Source organism: Sphaeramia orbicularis, chromosome 12 (genome assembly GCF_902148855.1).
Source record: "Sphaeramia orbicularis chromosome 12, fSphaOr1.1, whole genome shotgun sequence".
Classification (NCBI taxonomy): domain Eukaryota; kingdom Metazoa; phylum Chordata; class Actinopteri; order Kurtiformes; family Apogonidae; genus Sphaeramia; species Sphaeramia orbicularis.
The window spans coordinates 51,865,390-51,887,140 of record NC_043968.1 but is presented as its reverse complement, the minus strand read 5'-3'; the positions used below and the strand labels follow the sequence as shown (position 1 = coordinate 51,887,140).

The 21,751-nt window shown below is 37.0% G+C and overlaps 1 protein-coding gene across 3 annotated transcripts in view; it reads right to left on the bottom strand.

The window, feature by feature from the left end:
• phf24 (PHD finger protein 24) overlaps window positions 1-21,069 on the bottom strand; it is a 73,101-nt gene extending 52,032 nt beyond the window's left edge. Inside the window, exons 1-3 of one of the 3 annotated variants that reach the window (XM_030148976.1) lie at window positions 20,938-21,069; window positions 20,354-20,702; window positions 170-597 (exon numbers count right to left, since the gene is read on the bottom strand). In XM_030148976.1, the coding sequence (XP_030004836.1) occupies window positions 170-595 (426 nt within the window). In that variant the 5' untranslated portion in view covers window positions 596-597; window positions 20,354-20,702; window positions 20,938-21,069. Of the gene's footprint in view, window positions 1-169; window positions 598-20,353; window positions 20,911-20,937 lie in introns of those variants that run through there. The other 2 variants (XM_030148975.1, XM_030148977.1) reach the window with 2 other exon arrangements.
• Between the last annotated feature and the right edge of the window lie 682 nt (window positions 21,070-21,751).

The following is a 21,751-nucleotide window of genomic DNA, read 5'->3' as shown; positions in this document are numbered from 1 at the left end:
CCTGCTGTTGCCATGGAGATTTTTGACATCTCACAGACATCTCTTTACTCCTGTGACTTGGTTTTATAGGGCATGTTTTGTCAAAGTAAAAGGCATTTCATGTGTTTCTGATTCAAATAACACCCTTGCTATGAATTTTGAATAAGACTTTTTAAGATCTACCACATACCTGCTCTTTTTTCCCCAGTTCCACCTCCACAGGCTGGTCATCATCTGCCTCCCTCTTGGGTCGCACAAAAGCAGGCGGTGTGAGCTGATGGCTCTTGTCCAGATCCTCAGGTTCCACCCCCTTTCCGTCCCGTAACCTTGACCATGCTTCTTGGTTGACCTTGCAGTCGTCCCTCGCCGGCGCTGAGGACTGCTGGGAGGTTGAAGGACCTGCACTACTGTCTTTTTCGCCCTGTTCTGTCTCCTCTGTGTTCTTCTCATCAGTATCAGCTGAGGTTTTTGCGGGTTTGTCGTCTTCTTCAGCTACTTCTGTTGGTTTGGCAGTGGTGGGGGCACGATCCTTAATGCCCGCCTGGAAGGCAGAGACGACAGCGCTGCATTTTTGCACCTTCTCCACCTGCTGCTTCTTTGACATAAGCACTCCCATGGCTATGGAAAGATGGAGAAAAGGAAACAAGCACATTTAACAAACCAGATCCTTAAATTGAAGCACAACTCATTATTGAAATGACTGAAGCAGCAGCTGAAAACAGTATATAGCGATAGCTGCACAATGTTTTCAGTGTTGTCTTTTCTATGTCTGGTTTGCAATTGCACAATTAGCCTATTTATTTATTTATTTATTTATTTATTTATTTATTCTTTTTGCTCCCCTTTTTATCCTTTCTTTCTCTTTCTCTTCTTCTCTCCTTCTCATTCTATCTTTTATATTTTATTCTTGCTCTAAGACACAGGTGTCAAACATGCGGCCCGGGGGCCAAATCCAGCCCACCAAAGGGTCCAGTCCGGCCCTTGGGATGAATTTGTGAAATGCAAAAATTACACTAAGATATTAACAATCCTTTTAGTTCAGGTTCCACATTCAGACCAATTCAATCTCAGGTGGGTCATAATAACCTATAAATACTCCCAACTTAACAATATTCTGCCTGTTCCTAAATGTTTTGTGCATTTATGGATCCACTGTGATCTGTAGTTGTGTTAATAATAAGAGATGGAATATTGTAGAAATTGTTCAAAATTTTAACAATATTCTGCCTGTTACCAAATGTTTATGTAACATTGTGTGTAAATGTACATGTATAAATAATAAGTCGAGGTATAATTTTGTTAAAATTGCACTAATTTTTCAAATGAAATTTCTGTTTTTTCAGGTTAGTCACATCTTTTTTTGTAAAATGTAAATATTTTCATAATTTAATTGGGGTTTTTTGGTACTAAAACCAAAAGAAAAACTTGGATTTGTCATTATTTATAGGTTATTAAGTCCTTATTTTACTGGTCTGGCCCGCTTGAGATCAAATTGGGCTAAATATGGCCTCTGAACCAAAATGAGTTTGACACCCGTGTTCTAGGAAGTTAGTGTATTTCTAGAATGTAAGCCCCATTTTATGTGTTTGGCTGAGGCCATTCAATCTGAGTAGACTTTCCTGTATCTGTCATGTTTAACGGTTTTCTTCCAGTGTATTATGACTTCGTAATCTAAGTGATGTTTGTTTATGTTAGTCGTTTGTCCAGGACAACAGATGGAAATTAGCTTCTCTGCTAAATGTGGTGCATGTATCTTGTTCTTGTAACTAATGCCAATGCACACCGTCCTGTAACTAAATAAATAAGCACAAAAAATACAATTAAAAAAAAAAAAAAAAGAAAAAAGCCTAAAATTAAGATTTATAGGTTATTTCATTGCATATAAAAACAAACTAATAGGTTCAATGTGATGCATGTGATGGCAAATAAGAATAAGACATATTCACATAGATGTAAACAGTCTTATACATTTATACTCAATAAATCCAATTTTTACATAAATCAGCTTCTAACTGGGTTTGAAAAGATTGAAAAATATGCATCAAATCATTAGTTTACGTTAAAACAAATCCAAATACGTCTGTCATGACAATTAGATTTTACTTATAGATTTAACCTCAAACAAAAAATTGAAATTTACCTTATAAATGTGTTTTTGTTCATTTTATGACCCTAGCATAAGCATAACAGTTATTTAATGCAAATATAAACTATACTGACAAAGAAAAAGAACTATGTCTTGGCAATAAACATTGGAATATATACATCGATTTTACATTTTTGTTTTGCTTATTAGGTTTTAGAAAAAAATGCACAGGGCTGATCTGACACAAACAATTGCTCAAATATAAAAAGGATGTTACTGAAATTCAATTACAGATCATGATAAGTACCAATCAGATTTAAGGACATCCAGATGAGATGAGACAAAATGACGTCATTAAAACAGTACCAGTCAAACCTCAAACTGTGGAAACAGCACTGAAATACGACTCTTTTGTTAGTTTCATCCTCGAGTTTTAACACGGGTCAAAGGAGACGAATATCGGCCAGCTCAAATAATTGCAAAAAGGAAACTAGAAGCACTCGGAGAGCACAGACCTCCGCCAAGGCTGATCAGTGCCCCCCCCCCCCCCCCCCCCCCCGTGGGCCCCCCCACGCCAAGGAGGTTATGTTTTTGCCAGGGTTTGTTTGTCTGTCTGTCTGTCTGTCTGTTAGTCTGTCCGTTAGTGTGCAACATAACTCAAAAAGTTATGGACAGATTTTGATGAAATTTTCAGGGTTTGTTGGAAATGGGCCCCCCCATGGGCCCCCCCACCCCCGATCACCACCAAAATTTAATCATTTCTTCCTTATCCCATTTCCAACAAACCCTGAAAATTTCATCCAAATCTGTCCATAACTTTTTGAGTTATGTTGCACACTAACGGACAGACAAACAGACAGACAGACAGACAAACAAACAAACCCTAGCAAAAACATAACCTCCTTGGCGGAGGTAATTATGTAATAACTGTGACAGGCCTAATCTAAATGGATTGCAGCTTCATGCACAATTAAAATACACATACATCTGAATATTTAGTAAGAATACACTTCTATTTTTATGAAATAATTGAAAACTCCATGACAGACAACATGAGAAGTTCCCAGAAACAGCAGCAGCCTATCAAAATATTTACTCTCTTTACGCGTTGGATTTTGCTGCGTTTCTGCTGAGTCCCCTGCAAATCTCCTCGAGCAATGATATCCCTTAACCCCTTTACTTCCTGCTGACATGTCTGCTCCGGTTCAACATTTGTGCATCTTCCATCATTCTATTTTCAGCTCAGTCTGTGCGAGGATGCAGTACCTTCTTTTTGTTTGCACGACTCAAGTGGCAAATATGCACTAATACAGAGGGTCCCTCAACTCAGACGGTCACAAGCTGGCATTACAATTTTCTGTCTGCAGGCAAAAGGAAACACTCAGCTGCCTCAGTGGTGAGAGAGTAGCTTTCTGTGTGTGTTCTTGGTTATAAAAGTCACTTTGGGACACTCATAAACAACATCCGTCCCTTCTACTTGCTGAGTTCAATCAGCTGTGCATATGTGATGCTACCTCTCTTCAATCCCAGATGAAATGACTCCGGATAAGATAAGAGAGGAAAATTAACTTCCCTCATACCTGCTGATTTTAAATAGGTTTTGTGCAGCTATTGAAGATAATACCCTTTTGACTGGCTATTTAGATTCACTAATGCTTTTGTTAGAATTTGATTTCGATAATAACACTGTGATAAATTGCATGCAAATGGAATAAGTTATTTGTTTTCTTGGCTATTGCTCTATTTTTTCCTTAAGCATGTGAAGTCAAAACACTCCTGCACTGTACAATCTGAAACATTCGTTTTCATATAAGCGAGGTGCAACCGTGAATAACATTATTGAAAAAAAAACACCCTGATGCGGATTCAAGTTGATTACATGGTACTTATGGGACATGTGTCTTTGCTCTGAAACGCAATCCCATCCATCCACGCTCCACATAAGTGCTTGTGTGAAATTTAATCGCATTTATTTGAAGTGAAATGGGAGTCATTCCCTCTCTCTTCCTCTCTAATAGCCTGCCAGACCTTATGTTCTTAGGGTTGCCGACGGTAAACTCCTGCTTTATAGACTGTACAAGACTCCGAGCTCATGTCGCACAGACGTTGACGCAGCCAGCACTTTCTCTGGTTTCATACATTTAAACGACCCCAAAAAACACCCACGAATGGTAAAATTATGTCAGTACAGACATAACAAATCAGACGCAAAAGCTAGTCGAGATTTTCATAGTTGCGGTTTTATTGTGCCATGCATGCTGAGACAAAATCGAAGCAATATTAATTGATTCCTGTGCTAAATATATCTGTTTTGGTCATCTTTCAAAAGGAAGGTCAAAGGTCAGGTCAAATGAAACAGCACGTCATGAGCAGGTAGGGGTCTGTAGGGGCTGATTCAATACATATAGTGTGTTAAAGTACCAACAGACAGTGAGATTTCAGCATTCTTTTATGTTTATTGCAAGCCATGTGAAATGGATCTAATAACCTTGGGTACAACATTAAGTCTGATGGATAGGCTGTGCAGTGGAAGCACCTACTAAATCCTAGGCTATGACGTAGGTGAATATATAAATACACCATGTTGATCTCTGGGTCATTTCCAGCTGCAGGTGGATTGGAGACATATGTCCGAGCAGCAATCTAGGGCTGGAACAAAATAAACTGCATGTATCCACAGACTGTGTCACTCACTGAATAAAGAATAAATCTCATTGTTTACACAAATCTGTATTATGAGATCATCAAGTTTCTTCTTCAAACTAAAACTCATAGCTACTTATTTTGACAGTCGTTCTGTGTCTTACAATGTTCACGTGCTGACTCAGCTGATAGTTTACACTATAGCGCTGTTAGTTTAGCTCTGTTTTTAGACAGAAAACAGCCACAGTAGAACCACAAATCACCTCCATTTCCTGTAGGGTTTGTGCTCTCTGTAGCTGCACTAAGGATTTGTTTGGAATCGAGCAAACAAGGTCAGAACTGTTACAGTTTAGTCCAGTGTTTTTCAACCTTGGGGTCCGGACCCCACGTGGGGTCACCTGGAATTCAAATGGGGTTGCCTGAAATTTCTAGTAATTGATAAAAAATTAAAACTTACTAATAAAAAGTTACATTATATAGCAATGGTTCCCAACCTTTTTTGGCTCGTGACCCCATTTTAACATCACAAATTTCTGGCAACCCCAGACATTCAAAACTGAGACATTTTTTTTGGCTAAATTAATTTGTTTTTAATCATGTTTGATACACTATGTGGCAAATAAACGTTAATTTTAGACAACATTTAGACTATAAAATGTACATTTTTATTAGTAAGTTTTATTTTTTTAATGTTTTTTTTATAAATTATTAGAAATTTCAGGCGACTCCAGACATTCAAAATGGAGACATTTTATTTGCTAAAATTAATTTGTTTTTGATCGTGTAATAGTTTGCTATATGTTGCAAATAAATGTTAATTTTAGGCAACATTTAGGCTATATAACAGTGATTTTCAACCTTGGGGTCGGGACCCCATATGGGGTCGCCTGGAATTCAGATGGGGGTCGCCTTAAATTTCTAGTAATTGATAAAAAATTAAAACATACTAATAAAAATTTACATTATATAGCCTTAATGTTGCTTAAAATTAACGTTTATTTGCAACATATTATAGCAAACTATTACTCGATCAAAAACAAATTAACTTTAGCAAATAAAATGTCTCCATTTTGAATGTCTGGGGTTGCCTGAAATTTCTAATAATTTATAAAAAAATAAATAAATAAATAAAAATTAAAACTTACTAATAAAAATTTACATTATGTAGTCTAAATGTTGTCTAAAATTAATGTTTATTTGCAACATAGTATAGCAAACTATTACATGATCAAAAACAAATTAATTTTAGCCAAAAAAAAGTCTCTCTTCTGAATGTCTGGGGTTGCCAGAAATTTGTGATGTTAAAATCGGGTCACGAGCCAAAAAAGGTTGGGAACCACTGGTTTAGTCTAATCTGTGAAAGTTAGCAAAGATAATAACATCAAAGAATAACTTAAATGCTCATAATCATGACTCACCCATGAAGAATGTCAGCGAATCTGAAACAATATCTGACACTATACCCATTAACAAGTCTGAAATTCAGGATCACTCCTCTACAACGCTGACACTTCAAGTTATTAACATATGTGAAAAACAACATGGACCGCTCCTCCTACATGTTTATAAGTCTGCTTTCCCCCACCAGCAAATAGAGCTGATGAAGTCTGATGGGACATAACATGTTTTCAAGAATAAAACCAGACCAGCTGAACTTCAAAAAGTACTAAGGATGAGTAATGACCTGGACAAATGAGAACTTACACAGACACCCATGTGGAAACAACACTGCAATTTCAGCATTGAACTCCATGCTTTTATCACTTTGCCACTTTCTTTGACTTTCACTTTCTTAATATTTCTCATCCCATCAGGTCACTTCAAGATGTTTCGGTCAAAGGCCCCGTGGCGTTAGTTTTACTCGCCATGAGAGACAGTGGCCACATAAATCAACTGACCCATAGGCGTAAAAAAAAAAAATTCAGTTCATATCGCTATAATCCAACCCTTTTTCATCTTTGGCAGAACTTCAGAAGCCCTATATTTGAGCTTTCATCTCATATTAAAGCTGAAATACTATGACCTAAAAGGTTTGGTCGATGAAATGTCATCAAAGTAGGAAAACATGCTTCCTAAATGCTGCTCTTTGCCACTATGGCACCATACATTTCCCTTGTACAGAACTAATACTATTATTTTAACTCAATTTAACAATAATCAGTAATCTAATCTTTCAATGAATTAATTGTTCTGTCATGACTGTGACTTCGTTTTTTAACCACATTCAGATGATGTTGTTTCCTTCACACTGATCACCTTTAGTCTGGCGCAGACCAACACAGCATAGTCTATCACACTAATCATTCTAAATTCACTTATTTTTGCCAGTAGTAATAAAAGGACTGCTCACATCTAAAATGAAACATGGCAGACGGCTAAGATGAAGGATCACATTTTCTCTTCAGACATTTTGAAAGCCTTTCCCTTGTCCATGAAATATTGTTTGCCCTTGGTTTCTGGGTAAATTGCAGTTTCATCGATTAATAAAACTCATTTCTGCTCGGTACAACCTGTTACTGCATTATAATATTGGAAAAGTCCTGCACAACAGCCAGGGCAAGGTACATTTATTTTCTTCTTTAAGGACATGCAACTCATTTCAAAGGTTGAACTTTGTAGGTATAATGTCTTCCTGCGGTGTAATGGATGTTAGCAGCATGTTGAGACTACAGGATGATTTAAATACAATCCATAGGAATAGGCTGGCAGGATACTGGATTGACTGTTATCCTAACTGCAGGAGTAACAATCAGCTCAGTGGGTTGTCTATTACCACACATGAACTCAGTCTGAAAGGTTCTTTAATGTGGTTGAATTGGTTTTGTGATGAGGGACATGATGAGTGGAGCAGTGGGAGCAAATATAAAGGAATATATTGTATGATTTATTGTACAGTCACTAAATATTACTTTTTTAGTTAAAACATGCAGTTTCTGGATGGGATTCACTGCCAGTTTGACTTATCATAGTCACTGCTTCCTCGAATGATTACACATGTGGTTATAGATTTTATTCAAGATGCTCAAACCTAAGGAGCATCTTTAGCATAACAGAGATGGATGAAGTGATTACCCATCATGCCTAGTGCCAACAGTACAAGCCTGTGCCTGTGGGGGTTCAGCAATGGTATATGTTTGGGACACATACATAAATGAGGTCAGCTGAACCTGAATATCCTCCTGAGACCCAGGAAAAGAAAAGTTTTGGCTTTTATTATTTTTTTTATTTATTTATTTATTTATTGCATTGAATAATTGTTTTGATAGGAAACAACATGATGCAACAGTTTTTTCAGATAGATTTTTTTTTTTTTTTTTATGGAATGTCCTTTGCAGTGGAGAGCTTTTTTTTTTTTTTTTTTTTTTAATAAATAAAGCTGTAAAACTCTTGTCCCCTACAGGGACAAAAATGCATTACTGGGTCTCAGGAGGATATACTGAATGACCAGGTCTGAGCATCAGTGGTTTTAGTCCTGTCTCTGATGTATCTTTTAATAGGATAATATTTTAATAAGTGCCAAGTGTATTTTAATAATTTTTACTTACTTTGTCTGATGTGTTATTAATTTTAATTTTTTTATTGCAAAACTTGTATTGTGCTTGTCTGTGTTTAGGTATTTAAGTAAAATGTTTTAAAAATTGTATGTTTATAACTTTGTGCTACTTTTTTGGGTGACAATTCAACATCTGTCCAGGGACTGCATATGAAAAATATACATGAGGCTAACTCTGGTGCATTTACAGCAATGTGAAATAATGCACAATATCCCTGTTAAATAAACCAGTTAATAAATAAATGATTTTTTTTTCTTCATTGAATCCAGACCCCATTGAGAATCTTTGGGATGTGATGGAGAAGACTTTGCACAGTGGTCCGACTCCCCATCATCAATACAAGATCTTGGCAAAAAAAAATGAATGTAAAGAAATAAAAGTATATGACATTTAGTTATTGGTACCATTCTAATCATCACCATGGTTATTGTTTGTATTGTTGATATTTCTTGTGAGGGTCTTTGCCACCTTCTTCTTCCTTGTCCGCCCCCCCATGTTAGGTCATCAAAATGTGGTTCAACAAAGCTCATAAAAAAGACAGTAGAATATCAAGGGGAGCCTCATATACTTTATGAAGTTTCCCTTGGCAAAGCAAATTTGTTCAGCACCAAAAGGCAGCCAGACTACCATTCTGCTGTTATGATGCTGGAAAAAAAAAAAAATATATATATATATATGACAATTATTTACACTGCATAAACACCATCGACGATGTCATGGCAAATGTGTCCCGTAATCAAAGCTAAAACTCTGACTTTTGTCTCTCAGCTGTATACATTTCCAATGATAAATAAATACTAACATGATTTATTGGCATGTTAGTATTTTTCATGTTTGAAGTTGATAAAAGGAACTGGAATGCTGCACATCATTAAAACATCTTCCCCACAGATAAAGCTCAGATAAACCACCTCCCAAATGGCTCAAACATGGTTCTGTAAATACAGAACTCAGTGATCACAATACAGGCTGGCACAGTGATTATTATGGGGACTTAATTATCCACTGAAATGACCTTCCTCTTGGAGCTCAGAGCAGCTCTGGCTCAAACATTAGACAGTAGCAGCCCTCAGATGCCACGAATGCCTGCAAGTACAGCTTGTAAACAGTCTTCCACCTCATATGTAACCATCAAAAAAACAAGTATGAAAGCCTCTGCATGCTTGAAGGCAAGGCTTAAAATAATGCTACGCTTGATACATTGTCTAAATGCCTCCACCACAGCTGGATCCTCAATTACTATGCAGTGCAGATAATGGACCGTGCCTTTTTAAATGAGATAATAAACAATAAACAAATTGTTCTTTAATGGCCAGCAAAGTGAATAGGCTTCATAAGCACTAGGGGAAAGAAAAAAAATAACAATAAGCTAAGTGCTGTAACAAGCCTCAAGGTTTCTGTGTACTCCATCAAATCTATGCAAGCAGTAAGTTGCACAAATATAATATGCATATTCTTTATAAGTCAGATAAATGACAAAGATATTAAGCCTTTACTCAGTGGAAAATGCACCACTACCTTTGAATATGAAAGTACAAACTGAGTTGAAACTTGAATTTGCACTTGCAAGTTGGCAGTTTCAATGGACAATAATTACTTCCTCACAAAACAACTGGGTATTGCAAAGAACAAATTAAAGAGGGAACAACAGCACTTGCTTTCTTGCATTATTAATAAATTCCATGCCACAAATCATTTCTCAAAACAAGTGAGTTATAGATTGTAAAGGCAATCTACACTCATGTACAGTAACACATGTGCTGGGAAATGATAGAACGCTAAAGGGAAAATAAAGACAGGATGTGTTGGAAACATGTACTTCTCTGCTTTGCAATTTGCATTTTCCAAACAGAGATGGAGGTGAAGCCACCGTTAAAGAGGAAACGTCTGAGCACACAGAAGACCTTGTCATTTCCAGGTTAACTTATGAATTTTAAATAAGGGCCTTATGTTTTTTTTTTCCCTCTTTATACAAGTTGATTCTGACACAAATGGGTCAGTGTCTTGCTTTGATACTTTACTTTATTAGATTGCGCTGAATAACCTGCCAGTCGGTTGCCTCGCAAGTCTGAGATTCAAAAGCTTCTGACCACAAACCTGTCAAACTGCTCAACTGACAGCACATCCGCACAGCTTGACACCTGGGAGCTCTTTATGCTTAGAAGAAAGACTAGTGATATATTAGTTTTCTATCCGTGACAGCATTATCTACAACAAAGACAGGCATGACATGTATTGGGGTGTATTCAAAAGAATTAGCGCAGACGTATCACTTGGAATTATATCTGTAGTTCATATTTTACACTTAGTATTAGATTTTAGTGCTGAGGTGGGGAGCAGTGAATGATGTGTAAATGGAATAACTGAGTAGATGTACGGACCATGGTGTATCTGACAATGAGAATGTATCCTCTCATAGATGTAAAAGCTTTAATATTCATGTCTGACTAGGCCTGTTTTATACATTGTTGGCTTTTGTACTTAAAGGTACACTCTAAAAAATGATTCATGGGGTTAGTAAGTTAAGCTTAAAATCAAGAGCTTTTTCTGCTTAAAAAATGAAGTTTGTTACATGTATACATTTAAATCAGTTGATAAGTTATTTTAATAAGTTGGTCTAAATGAAAAACACGGAAAACAGTCTTAACTTAATAACATATTGATTTTGGACAGACATTTCTGCCTTAACTTAACATATTAGTATATTAACCCTTTCATGCATGAATTATTAGAACCTTAATCAAGATTTTTTTTCCTGAGTGTTTTACTCCTCTTTAGGCATAAAAAAAAAAAACACAATGTGATTGAATTTTTCTTTAAATCAACCTGTTTTTCATGGAATTACAAAAATGTCCACTCAGCTACACCATGAATTTTATTCTTGAAGCAAAGAAACATGTATTTAAAACCCAATATCATAAAGTGATATGAAAACAGTGAAATGAAACCATGTTTAATGCTGCTAATCTGATGTTTTCTCACATTTTTTATATTCTAATACTAGTTATTACTCACTTCATGGAGATAATATGCAAAAAATAAATATTAACAATTGATTTCCACTCAAGAACCAACCAAGAACAGCAAAGTTACAATAATGGTATGAATTGCAGTTTATGAGATGATGCATAAGTGTCCACTGTGTTGGTTGATATGGAACTAAAACAACAAAACCCATGAATATACATGATTAAAGCTGTAGAGTAACTGTCCACTGTAGTGACCACTATGCATGAAAGGGTTAAGTTAGTACAGCTATAAAATCTTGTAAGCTTCCTTTAAAAGCTGAGTACAAATCTGACGCGCCTGGATATGTTTTGCTGACAGACCACGCCTACCACAAGAAATGGAGGGAAGCACAGAAAAAAAAAAAGTTAGAAACACGATTTTGCACAGAACTTTACCAAACTTTAAGGCTTGATAGAATTTAGCTTTGTTTCTGCAACAGTAGTTTTAATTATTCAAGGACTGAATAATACACATTTTGCTCCTTTCTAATTTAAAATTGTAGTATATACTGTGGTGTGTTTGCCGCATTGCATCGTGGGTATTGGGTATATTGTTGAAAATGCATTATTTTATGTGCAGAAGTTCAGCAGGGTTGTGGTGTTGGTGTTAATTTTGAGTAAATGTGTGCATGCTAATGTTTATTGGCCTTTTTGTGTTTTGTGTTAATTTTGTATTTTTAAAGAACTGCACCATGAGTAAGAGCCATAGCCCAAATGATGGGGTTCCTGTTTAGTGACATCTCTACGTAATTTGTCCAATGTAATAGTTTAAACTCAGACAAATATTATGTACTATTCTCAATAGATAAGGGGAGATTGTAATGCGTTCAATTGAGATAATAACAAGTAGACAGATCTAGTAAATAAGATGCAAATAGAAATGATAAGCAGTACAATCATACTACTGGAATTTCTATGTGGAATTTGTTCTGATATACAGAATTGAAGTTAGGCCAATTCAAAAAATTAAAGTAACTATTTGTATGGACATTTTTGAGTAGAATAAATGTAACACAATAAGTCAGTCATTTCAAATGGAGTAATTTTTACACAATTAAAATTATGATGGTCCGACTTAATTAAGCTTGTTGAGTAAAAAGCAAATCATGTTGTTTGTACTAAAGTAATAGAGTTTACCTTACTAGAGAAGTCTTGTGGCATTTAAGCAATTATTATGGCCAAGTTCAAATAACTTAAAAAGATTAATGGAAATTGTTACATCAGTTTTTTACGTTGAGCCACCTAATTATTTTTTACAGTGTAACATATATAACAGTTTCCTAATCACAAACACTCCAGGTTCTTATACTGATAATCCTTCTCCTTCATCACTTTTGACCCTCTGTCAGTCAGTCTTAGTGTATTTAACAGCAGAAACCCTGCCCTCTGTCTGTATTTTCTATTTATCTCTACTTCTGCTGTGTTCATGACATTTCTGGGCGTCGACCTTCAGGCAGTGAGTTTGTATTTCCGGCCAATCAAACATCATGCAGCATGTGTAGGCAGAACAACATAAAAACAACAAAACTCTGAGCAAAGCACGCACACATGCCCAAACCTTTAGCCTATTGTGTCAGCAACATATAACAAAAATAGGACCATTGGCCCTGTATCTCACCAGCATGTTCTATCAGCAGGGCCAGATTAACACTTCATTGTACCCTGGGCAACACTATTCAAGGGCCCCATCATCACAACCCCAGGATCCCTATAATCTGGCAAAATACAGAATAAGTTCCAGGAATATATGTAAATATACCCCATACTTCAATATCTAACTATCATCAAATGCATTTTGATGTACAAATGTGTAAATGCTCGTAGAACTACAAGTGCACCACTATAGCCTCTTGTCAAGGCAACTCACTTGCATATGATGATATGAAAACAAAACACATTAGCATCAGTATAATCTAAAATTGATCCACTACATTAGAAAGAGAGGGAAGTGTCCTCCATTTTCACAAAAAATAAATAAGAAACCATTTCCAAAGTATCCAGTATTTATTTAAGAACACTTTTTGCTGACACAAATGTATTGAATCATCAGAAAAAGCCCACAGACAAAACACAAACATAATCTGATAGAATCAGATATGAATTTTAAACAGAAATCCCCTTGTCACCTCAGAATTCAACAAGAGAGTTAAAGTAAGTGCAATGTAAACATCTTGAAATCTGCTTTCTCTCAACAATAAACATATCTCAACATTTTCATGGAGCCACCACAAGGAAAAAATAAATATAATGCAGTATAATCTGCTAAAATAAACATTTTGGTCCCAGTTTAACTTTTAAACAGAAAACACATCACAATTCAAGGCATGTCAAGGAAAGGGTTAAACATTTTAATACTAAATACTACATATACTAAATACTATAAACAATGTTAGCCACAGTAAAGAAATTACCTATTTTAGGTATGTTCTTTAAATTTTCAGCTTTTTTAATGTCCCTCTCCTTTTTTAATTTTCGTTTGGCGCTCCCACTTAGCTGCTTCTCCATGTTTGCAATGTTTTGATTTGCGTACGTCGTGTATGTCGCGTAGTTCTTGACGTCTCACATCCCACTCAGTGCACGCACGTTGATTTGCGTCACTGCTGATTCGCTTTTTGGACTGGCTAATGAGGAGAGGGTCTCAACTCACGGTCACAGACAGCAGGAGCAGGGTTTCTGTGCAGTGCAATGGCTCCGGGCAGCGGACAGTTTCATTTATAAGCAAAAGATAACCAGATATTGTCGTTATGCCCGAGCTACCCAGGGCCCTTCAGAGGTCGTGGGCCCCTGGGCAATTGCCCAGTTGCCCATATGGTTAATCCGGGCTTGTCTATCAGGAATCAAAAAGTAGTTGAGTTTGTGAGGTTGTCAGGTTCTGCCGCTATGTTAGGATCTAGTGGTCTGGATGCAGGAGATCAATTTCCTAATAGAGGTGGGTGGTACTTTCATTGGAGGAGAACTCAACTAATTAAATCAAAGTCCATATATGACTTCCTATCAGTGCTCAATAGGAACCATATGGATATCTCTAACCATTTCCATGTAATAACTCATCAAAATATGGTCCATAATAAGTAAAGGCAATTTTTTTTTATTTTAGAAATTTGTTAAAAACTCAATCTAAATTTCCCAAAACTATGGACAAGCTTTGTAGACATTGTCCCAAGGAAGCTAAGTATAAAATATGAAATGAGTCCGACTGGTAGTTTAGTCAGAGAAGATGTTTGAAGAAATTGCTAACAATGACGACAAAGAGGACGACGACAAAGACGACAATGGTGAAGACGACAACAGCAAAGATGACAACAATGAAGATGACGACAAAGACAAAGAAGACGATGCCAGATATAATGCCTTCACAACAGCTCATGGCCTATTGGCTGGTGAGATAAAAATGAGGAATGTTTTGTTTCAGCCATATATTCAGATTTGAATATTTACCTCCGACCAAGGAGGATATGTTTTTGCCGGCATTGGTTTGTCTGTCTGTCTGTCCGTGTGCAAGATAACTCAAAAAGTTATGGACAGATTTGGATGAAAATTTCAGGAAATGTTGATACTGGCACAAGGAACAAAATGATAAAATTTTGGTGGCGATGGGGGGGGCACTGATCTGCCTTGGCGGAGGTCTGCGCTCTCCGAGTGCTTTTCTAGTTTGTATTTGTTTTTTTGTTTGTTTGTTTTTTTATTAAAACAGCTTGGGCAGAATCAGAAAATGATGTTCAGTTTTTCTATTTCATGGCTTTAATGACTCACTCTCATCATTCAGTTGATTGCTTGCTCTCCCTTTTCTCTCACCTCCTCATTTGCTAAGCGAAGACTACAGGCCACATTATAAACCCAATTGAGAAATGTTGCATATTTTGCCTTGGAATTATAACTTTTTCTAACAACCGTCAAATTCAGAGAAATTTGTAATGTTATGTAACAATTATACTTCTGTTGACATTAACTTCACTTTTCCTTGAGTGCCAACAATAGCAGCTCATTGCTCCAAATGTGTTAAGTGATAACGCTAATGCTAATGCTATGTGCCATGTGTATCTGGATTGGTAAAATGCAGAGACTGAACTTCCCTACAAAGATAATTAACTGAGTTATCCTTGACTATTTAATTAAATAAATAACTTCCTAACACATGACAACATTGGTGGCCAACACTACATCTCCCATGATCCCATGCTACTTCATCTTGTTATCATACAATGCCTTTTAGAGTAGCCTTGATTAAAATAACCCTAACCAACTAGGTTTGTTACTACACCCTTGACATTGTTAGCTTTTAACGTGGTTACCAAAGATTCAGATGTGACTTGTCTAGTCTGTGAGATTTCATCTGACCACTTCTCCCCCTAGTGGCAGAAATAATATACTTTGTTTAAATGAGGTTTTAGTTGGTTTTAGTTTAAACTCTAGATAAAATTCGACACTACATTATTGGCACAACCATATTTAAGTTGATTTGTCATTATATGCCATCAAATATAACATTTTGCAGAATCCTGGAATAATTTAATAAAAAAAAAAAAGTTATTCCTAATTGGTGGAAATTTTTTCAGTAAAAGCATTTTTTAAATCTTTATGTGCAGCACTGAACTCAGCAAAGTCTTCATTATTTTAGCAGTCATGTTCTCAACACACCATTTACATCGTTGCAATCAATTTCTTACAAGTAGCTGTGAAAATAAAATGCTCTGGATGGCACATTTTCCTTAGTATGCTGAATACACTGAAAAGTCGGCTGTTCACATTACATGTAGGGGCAATAAGCTGAGGAAAAAAGGGTAAGAATCCCACAGGCATTATGTTGACTCTCCTCCTGCTGGAGCAGCTGCCTCCAAAGCTCTGCTCTGCTTCTCAGACCCCTCTGAATGATTTAAATGCCCCTGGATAAAAAAAGCAGTGGACGAAAGGAAGAGAAACAAGGCCGCTCCTAAGGGTAGAACTTGACATATAAGGCTGAGGAAGCTCTTACACTTCCTATTCTTCAAAGCTCTACGAGAAAATACATTCCAAGGACGATAAAGTATATAAGCATTTCATTCATTTTTTATGTTTTCTTATATAGTTCTATTATTCCAAACTAAGAGGCAGTTTTAGGAGCACGGTGAGCAGTGAATCATCCATATTGTTTCCCTATTGTCTGTTGACACTTTCTGTAGCTTTTGCTTGAGCGTCCAAACATTATAAGTTCAATATGCATTCAAGCTTTTGATTCACGTCAGCAACAGACTGTGATGAAGCTCTCAGGAACATCTTGGTGTAAATTAAATATTGATAATTTTGGAGGGGTGGTGGCAACAAAGTGCTTTTCATATCTATGTGATTCTTCTGCTTTTCTCTTTAATCCTTTTTGGAGTCTGTGCACAATTCGCTCATCAATGCAACATTCACAAATCATCTCAAGCAAAATAAAATAAAAATACAGACCTTTGTGTGGTGTTCAGATAAATTTACCAAATTCTTAGACACACATGGCATTTTGTGAGTAAGTCCCTTAGATAAACAGCAGTCCTGTGTGATTTATTTTTGCCACTCATACTGTTGGCACAAACTAAGTGCATTACGTTTAAGCAGGAAATTAATCTTAACTGTGAATTGGAATCCATTTTCTCCTGTAAGCAGCAGTATATTAGAGGCCAACCAGGACACCTAAAGGTCTGTATTAATATTCAGTCCTTTACTGTCTGAGTGTCACCAGAGGGAAGTTATTGAAATCTAGAAGAGCAGACATAACAGCCATTTATTACTTTAGTGAACATAGTCTACAATGCACAGAGAATTCAGCCACAGAAACATCAATTCTACAACTGTAACAGATAACGCTTAAGCCACAATCCCAGATGAAGACATACAGTATGTAAATTGATTTATTCAATAATCCCTTTAAGGAAGCCAGATAATCAATGGGGACTTTTTATTATCGCTCTTTCTACAAGTGGAGTTGGCGTTTGCATATATCTCAAGATTCATATGAGAAGTGCTTATAAGGAGGAAAACAGTGAAAAGAAATTGTCAGCATTTGCAACTGAGTGTAATACTTTCTTAATGTTGCCCAACATGAGAAAGAAAGTCACAGTTCAGCCTTTTTCTTCAGTGTTTCTGAGACATTTGTGGGTGTGACCCTTATGAAAAAGTAACTACAGCAGAGCTGGGGATTGAAAACTCTCATCCAATAAAAACAAGATAAACAGGAATAGAATTGTCATAATAAAAAAATATCAAAACCTTACATCTGTTCTTGTTCTTATGACACACAAACAGCCAATTAGGTGTTTTACATACATACATATATATATATATATATATATATATATATATATATATATATATATATATATATATATATATATATATATATACATATATATATATATAGATATATACACACACACACACACACACACACACAGGGTGGGGAAGCAAAATTTACAATGAACATTTAGTTGTTTTTTCTCAGCAGGCACTACGTCAATTGTTTGGAAACCAAACATATATTGATGTCATAATCATACCTAACACTATTATCCATACTTTTTCAGAAACTTTTGCCCATATGAGTAATCAGGAAAGCAAACGTCAAAGAGTGTGTGATTTGCTGAATGCACTCGTCACACCAAAGAAGATTTCAAAAATAGTTGAAGTGTCCATAAAGACTGTTTATAATGTAAAGAAGAGAATGACTATGAGCAAAACTATTTCGAGAAAGTCTGGAAGATACTATTAAAGAAGAATGGGAGAAGTTGTCACCCGAATATTTGAGGAACACTTGTGCAAGTTTCAGGAAGCGTGTGAAGGCAGTTATTGAGAAAGAAGGAGGACACATAGAATAAAAACATTTTCTATTATGTCAATTTTCTTGTTGCAAATAAATTCTCATGACTTTCAATAAACTAACTGGTCATACACTGTCTTTCAATCCCTGCCTCAAAATATTGTAATTTTTGCTTCCCCACGCTGTATATGTATGTGTATATATATATATATATATATATATATATATATATATATATATATATATATATATATATATATATATGCAAATAATATTGCAGTTTAGTTAGTGTATATTTGGTAATTGTAATCAATGTATGACCTTAAAAGCAGATGTGCCCAAAGAAAAATCTGTTCTCGTACTGTGCAATTAGCCATGACATGATGTGATACTGTCTTTATAATGCTTCCGTAAAGCTGGCTGTTATGACTAAATATGTCAGCAGGATAAAAGCTGTCAATGATCACCATCAAATCATTGTTTCTTTGAGGGCTCATATTGGTCCTGAGGGAAAGGTGAAGAAACCAGATGATTTAATGTGCTTTAAAACTCTTCTTTGAGTTCAGAAAATTAAAGATACTTACACATATTTCAGATGTATAGATGCAATACATCCAAAACAGCTACAATGTTAACATTTTCTGTATAATTTGCCAATACTAGGAAAAACAAACCCCAGAGACAAATTATACTCTGTGATAACAGTATAATTAATGCAGTATAAAAATAGATCTTAATCAGCCATTTAATTCCAATGTTTCAGTGTCACAACAGATTTAAAAATCTCTGAGAATAAATGTTCCTTTTCCCCAGACCTTAACTAGAATGACAGACAATGCAGCAAAGTAACAATATTAATTGCTCCACCTTGTTTTTTGTTTTTGTTTTTTTTTTGTTTTTTATAAAACCCGGTCAACAAACCAAACCCATTCAACATGCTTAAAACTCTCTTATGTATTAGAGGAAAAATGTTGCACTGACTTTACTTGTATATTTTCATGCATGTGTCGCTCCAACTGTATGGTTTTCTTCCCAAAGCTGTTGGATGTCACTGGTATGTGCTGATTAGAATCCCAACCAGCCCTCCTTTTCAATCCTTGCTTCAGAGAGGAGGGGGAGTTGGTTTAAATGGGAGCCCCACAAAGCAAGCCTTTTCATGGGAATGAATCCCCCTTTAGCTGAAGATCTCACCCACGGACCAGGGAGGCAAAGACCTGGAACTAATTACACTAACGAGTTCACCCAGAGCTCTGTAATATCTAGTGAGTGGAATCATTAACAACCATTTAAAACAGGCAGATGTACGTGCACTTGGACACACAGTGCTGGATAAATCAAATTACAGCATGGGGATGGTTATCTTACTCCCCCTGGTTTGCACTGATCCGGTTCATTGCATCTGGATATCTGCTACAGCATGTGCATGAGACAACAACTCTCCCACTTCACCTTTTCTCCTCATCCTCACTTGTACCTGAGCTCAACAACATCATGGCTCAAATAAAAAGCACATGCTCAAAGCTCCACAGACACATATATATGAGGGGTTGGAAATCAGCCTGAATGGAGGAGGAATTTAAATCTCAATGCATCGTTAGACTAGAGACATCACGTTGGCATTCAGGCGCTGCCAGGCAGGGAGTCTGTGCCAGCCAAACGCTCGGAAAGACCCTGACAATATAACTACATAGCAGGGAACAGTGAAGCAGCCCAGGCTTGAGGGAATCTGTCAGCACTGTCACACACTGAGGGATAGGACTCACTCCAAGGTTACACACCAACAGGCTCATTTGGGAGGGTATAGGGGCTACAAGATAACAACAATAGGGTTGTAAACAAACTGATGGGAGAGGTTAATGGACAGTAGCCCTCCCCTGATGGGACAGTGATGGTGGAGACAGAGATAACTACATTATGTCTGCAGCAGAGACACAGAATCTCCCATTCCCACAACTGATTGACAAACATTATTTTTATGACGCACATGAAGTGAGTGGTGCGTAATTTTTTGGCTCTGAAGGAGATACTTCAGAGTCACAAGAGGTACTCGTGTAGTTTGATAGAACAGCGGCGCGCATCCACACCCATGTGGATGCTGACCTAAATCCGCTTCTCCTCCACGCATCTGTAATGAGGCGTCCCCGCAAATCCAACCTTTACGCGTCCCGTCCGACATGTTTGCACCATCAACAAAACAAACTACGGATGTGTGTGTGTATGGGGGGGGGGGGGGCAGCGTCCCACACGGCAGTTTTCCTAATGTTATGTAAGATTAGGAAGAGCTGATCTAAGCAGGAGGATGGAGACTCACCGTTAAAGGGTGAAAGACTGATGCGCACCGACACTTATTGGGACTTTATCCTTTTGTGGTTCAAAGCCGTCCGTCCAGCATGGCAACACTTCGCACAAATGAAGTACCTTTGACTCTCCAGTCCGTAGCCCCGCCGTTCCAGCAGATGAATGGCACAGCAGCAGTTTGGTATTCCTTCTCCTCTCAGTCCCACGCTGATATTTGACAGTCGGAAACCGCTTATCCCTGTCACGCACAACACGCACTTCTCATGCAACAGCCGTGGACAGCTCCGGTGCTGAAATCTGTCTTTTCCTTTCTCCCTGTTATTTTTCTACCCTCCTTCCTTCCTGACCTACTCCCTCAGCATCTGTGGAGACACGCAGCCTGCAGTTGGAGCAAGAGGAGATGTTTTGTGTGTGTGTGTGTGTGTGTGTGTGTGTGTGTGTGTGTGTGTGTGTGTGTGTATGTGTGTGTGTGTGTGTGTGTGTGTGTGGATGTGTGTGTATGTGTGTGTGCGTAGACCCACAGACGGCCACTGAAGTTAAATCATAGATTTACGAGCAGCATTGCAAATGATGAAGAAGGAAAAAAAAAAAAAAAACCTCCTCCCCTTTCCCCTTTTACTGCTCAGGTTCCTGTGAGTCCAGTTGTGATCATTCAGGTTAATAACTTGTGGGCTCCTCAGTCTTGAACCCGGAGTGCGTTGATTGGTCAGATCCAGCAGGTCCCCGCAGCTCCCAGATAATGACGTTAGGAAAGATGCTTCCTCAGCAGCCAGTTATTTCACACAGTTTAGAGCGTAGCAGGGCTCTGTTTTTTTGGGAGAAGGGGTGTGTGCAGCCTTTAGGACTGAATCGTATGTGGATTTACTCTGACTGGGGGGTGTTGGGGGGGTTGGGGGGTATATTTCACCGCATGGGAAGCCTGCAGTCATAACATATGTTGACAGCAGAGGCAGTTTGTGATTGAGGATCTGCATCTGCACAGAGTGGATATAATGATGGGATGTTAGAAGAACATACATATAATCCTGATGTTAACCCTTAAGGAACTAGAATATTTTTATACTTTGTAGTTTATACTTCTTCCTACTCCTTTTCGACCATGCAAAATTCAGACTTGTATGTGCTTGAAGATAGATTCTGTCCATTTAAATGTTATTTTGTTTATGTCTTAATTTGCTTTGTTTTGTCTTATTTTCTTTGCATGTTCGAAATAAAATAAAAATAAATTTTAAAAAAAATAATAAAAAATAAAATTTTTAGGATGACTTTTTCCTCTACATTTAACCTCTTCTCATCTGCTTTCTGCTATCTTCCTATATTTACTTTACTGACCATGTAAAGGAGAGACAACATTTAACCCTTTCATGCATGAATTATGAGAACCTTAGCCAAGATATTTTTCCAGAGTGTT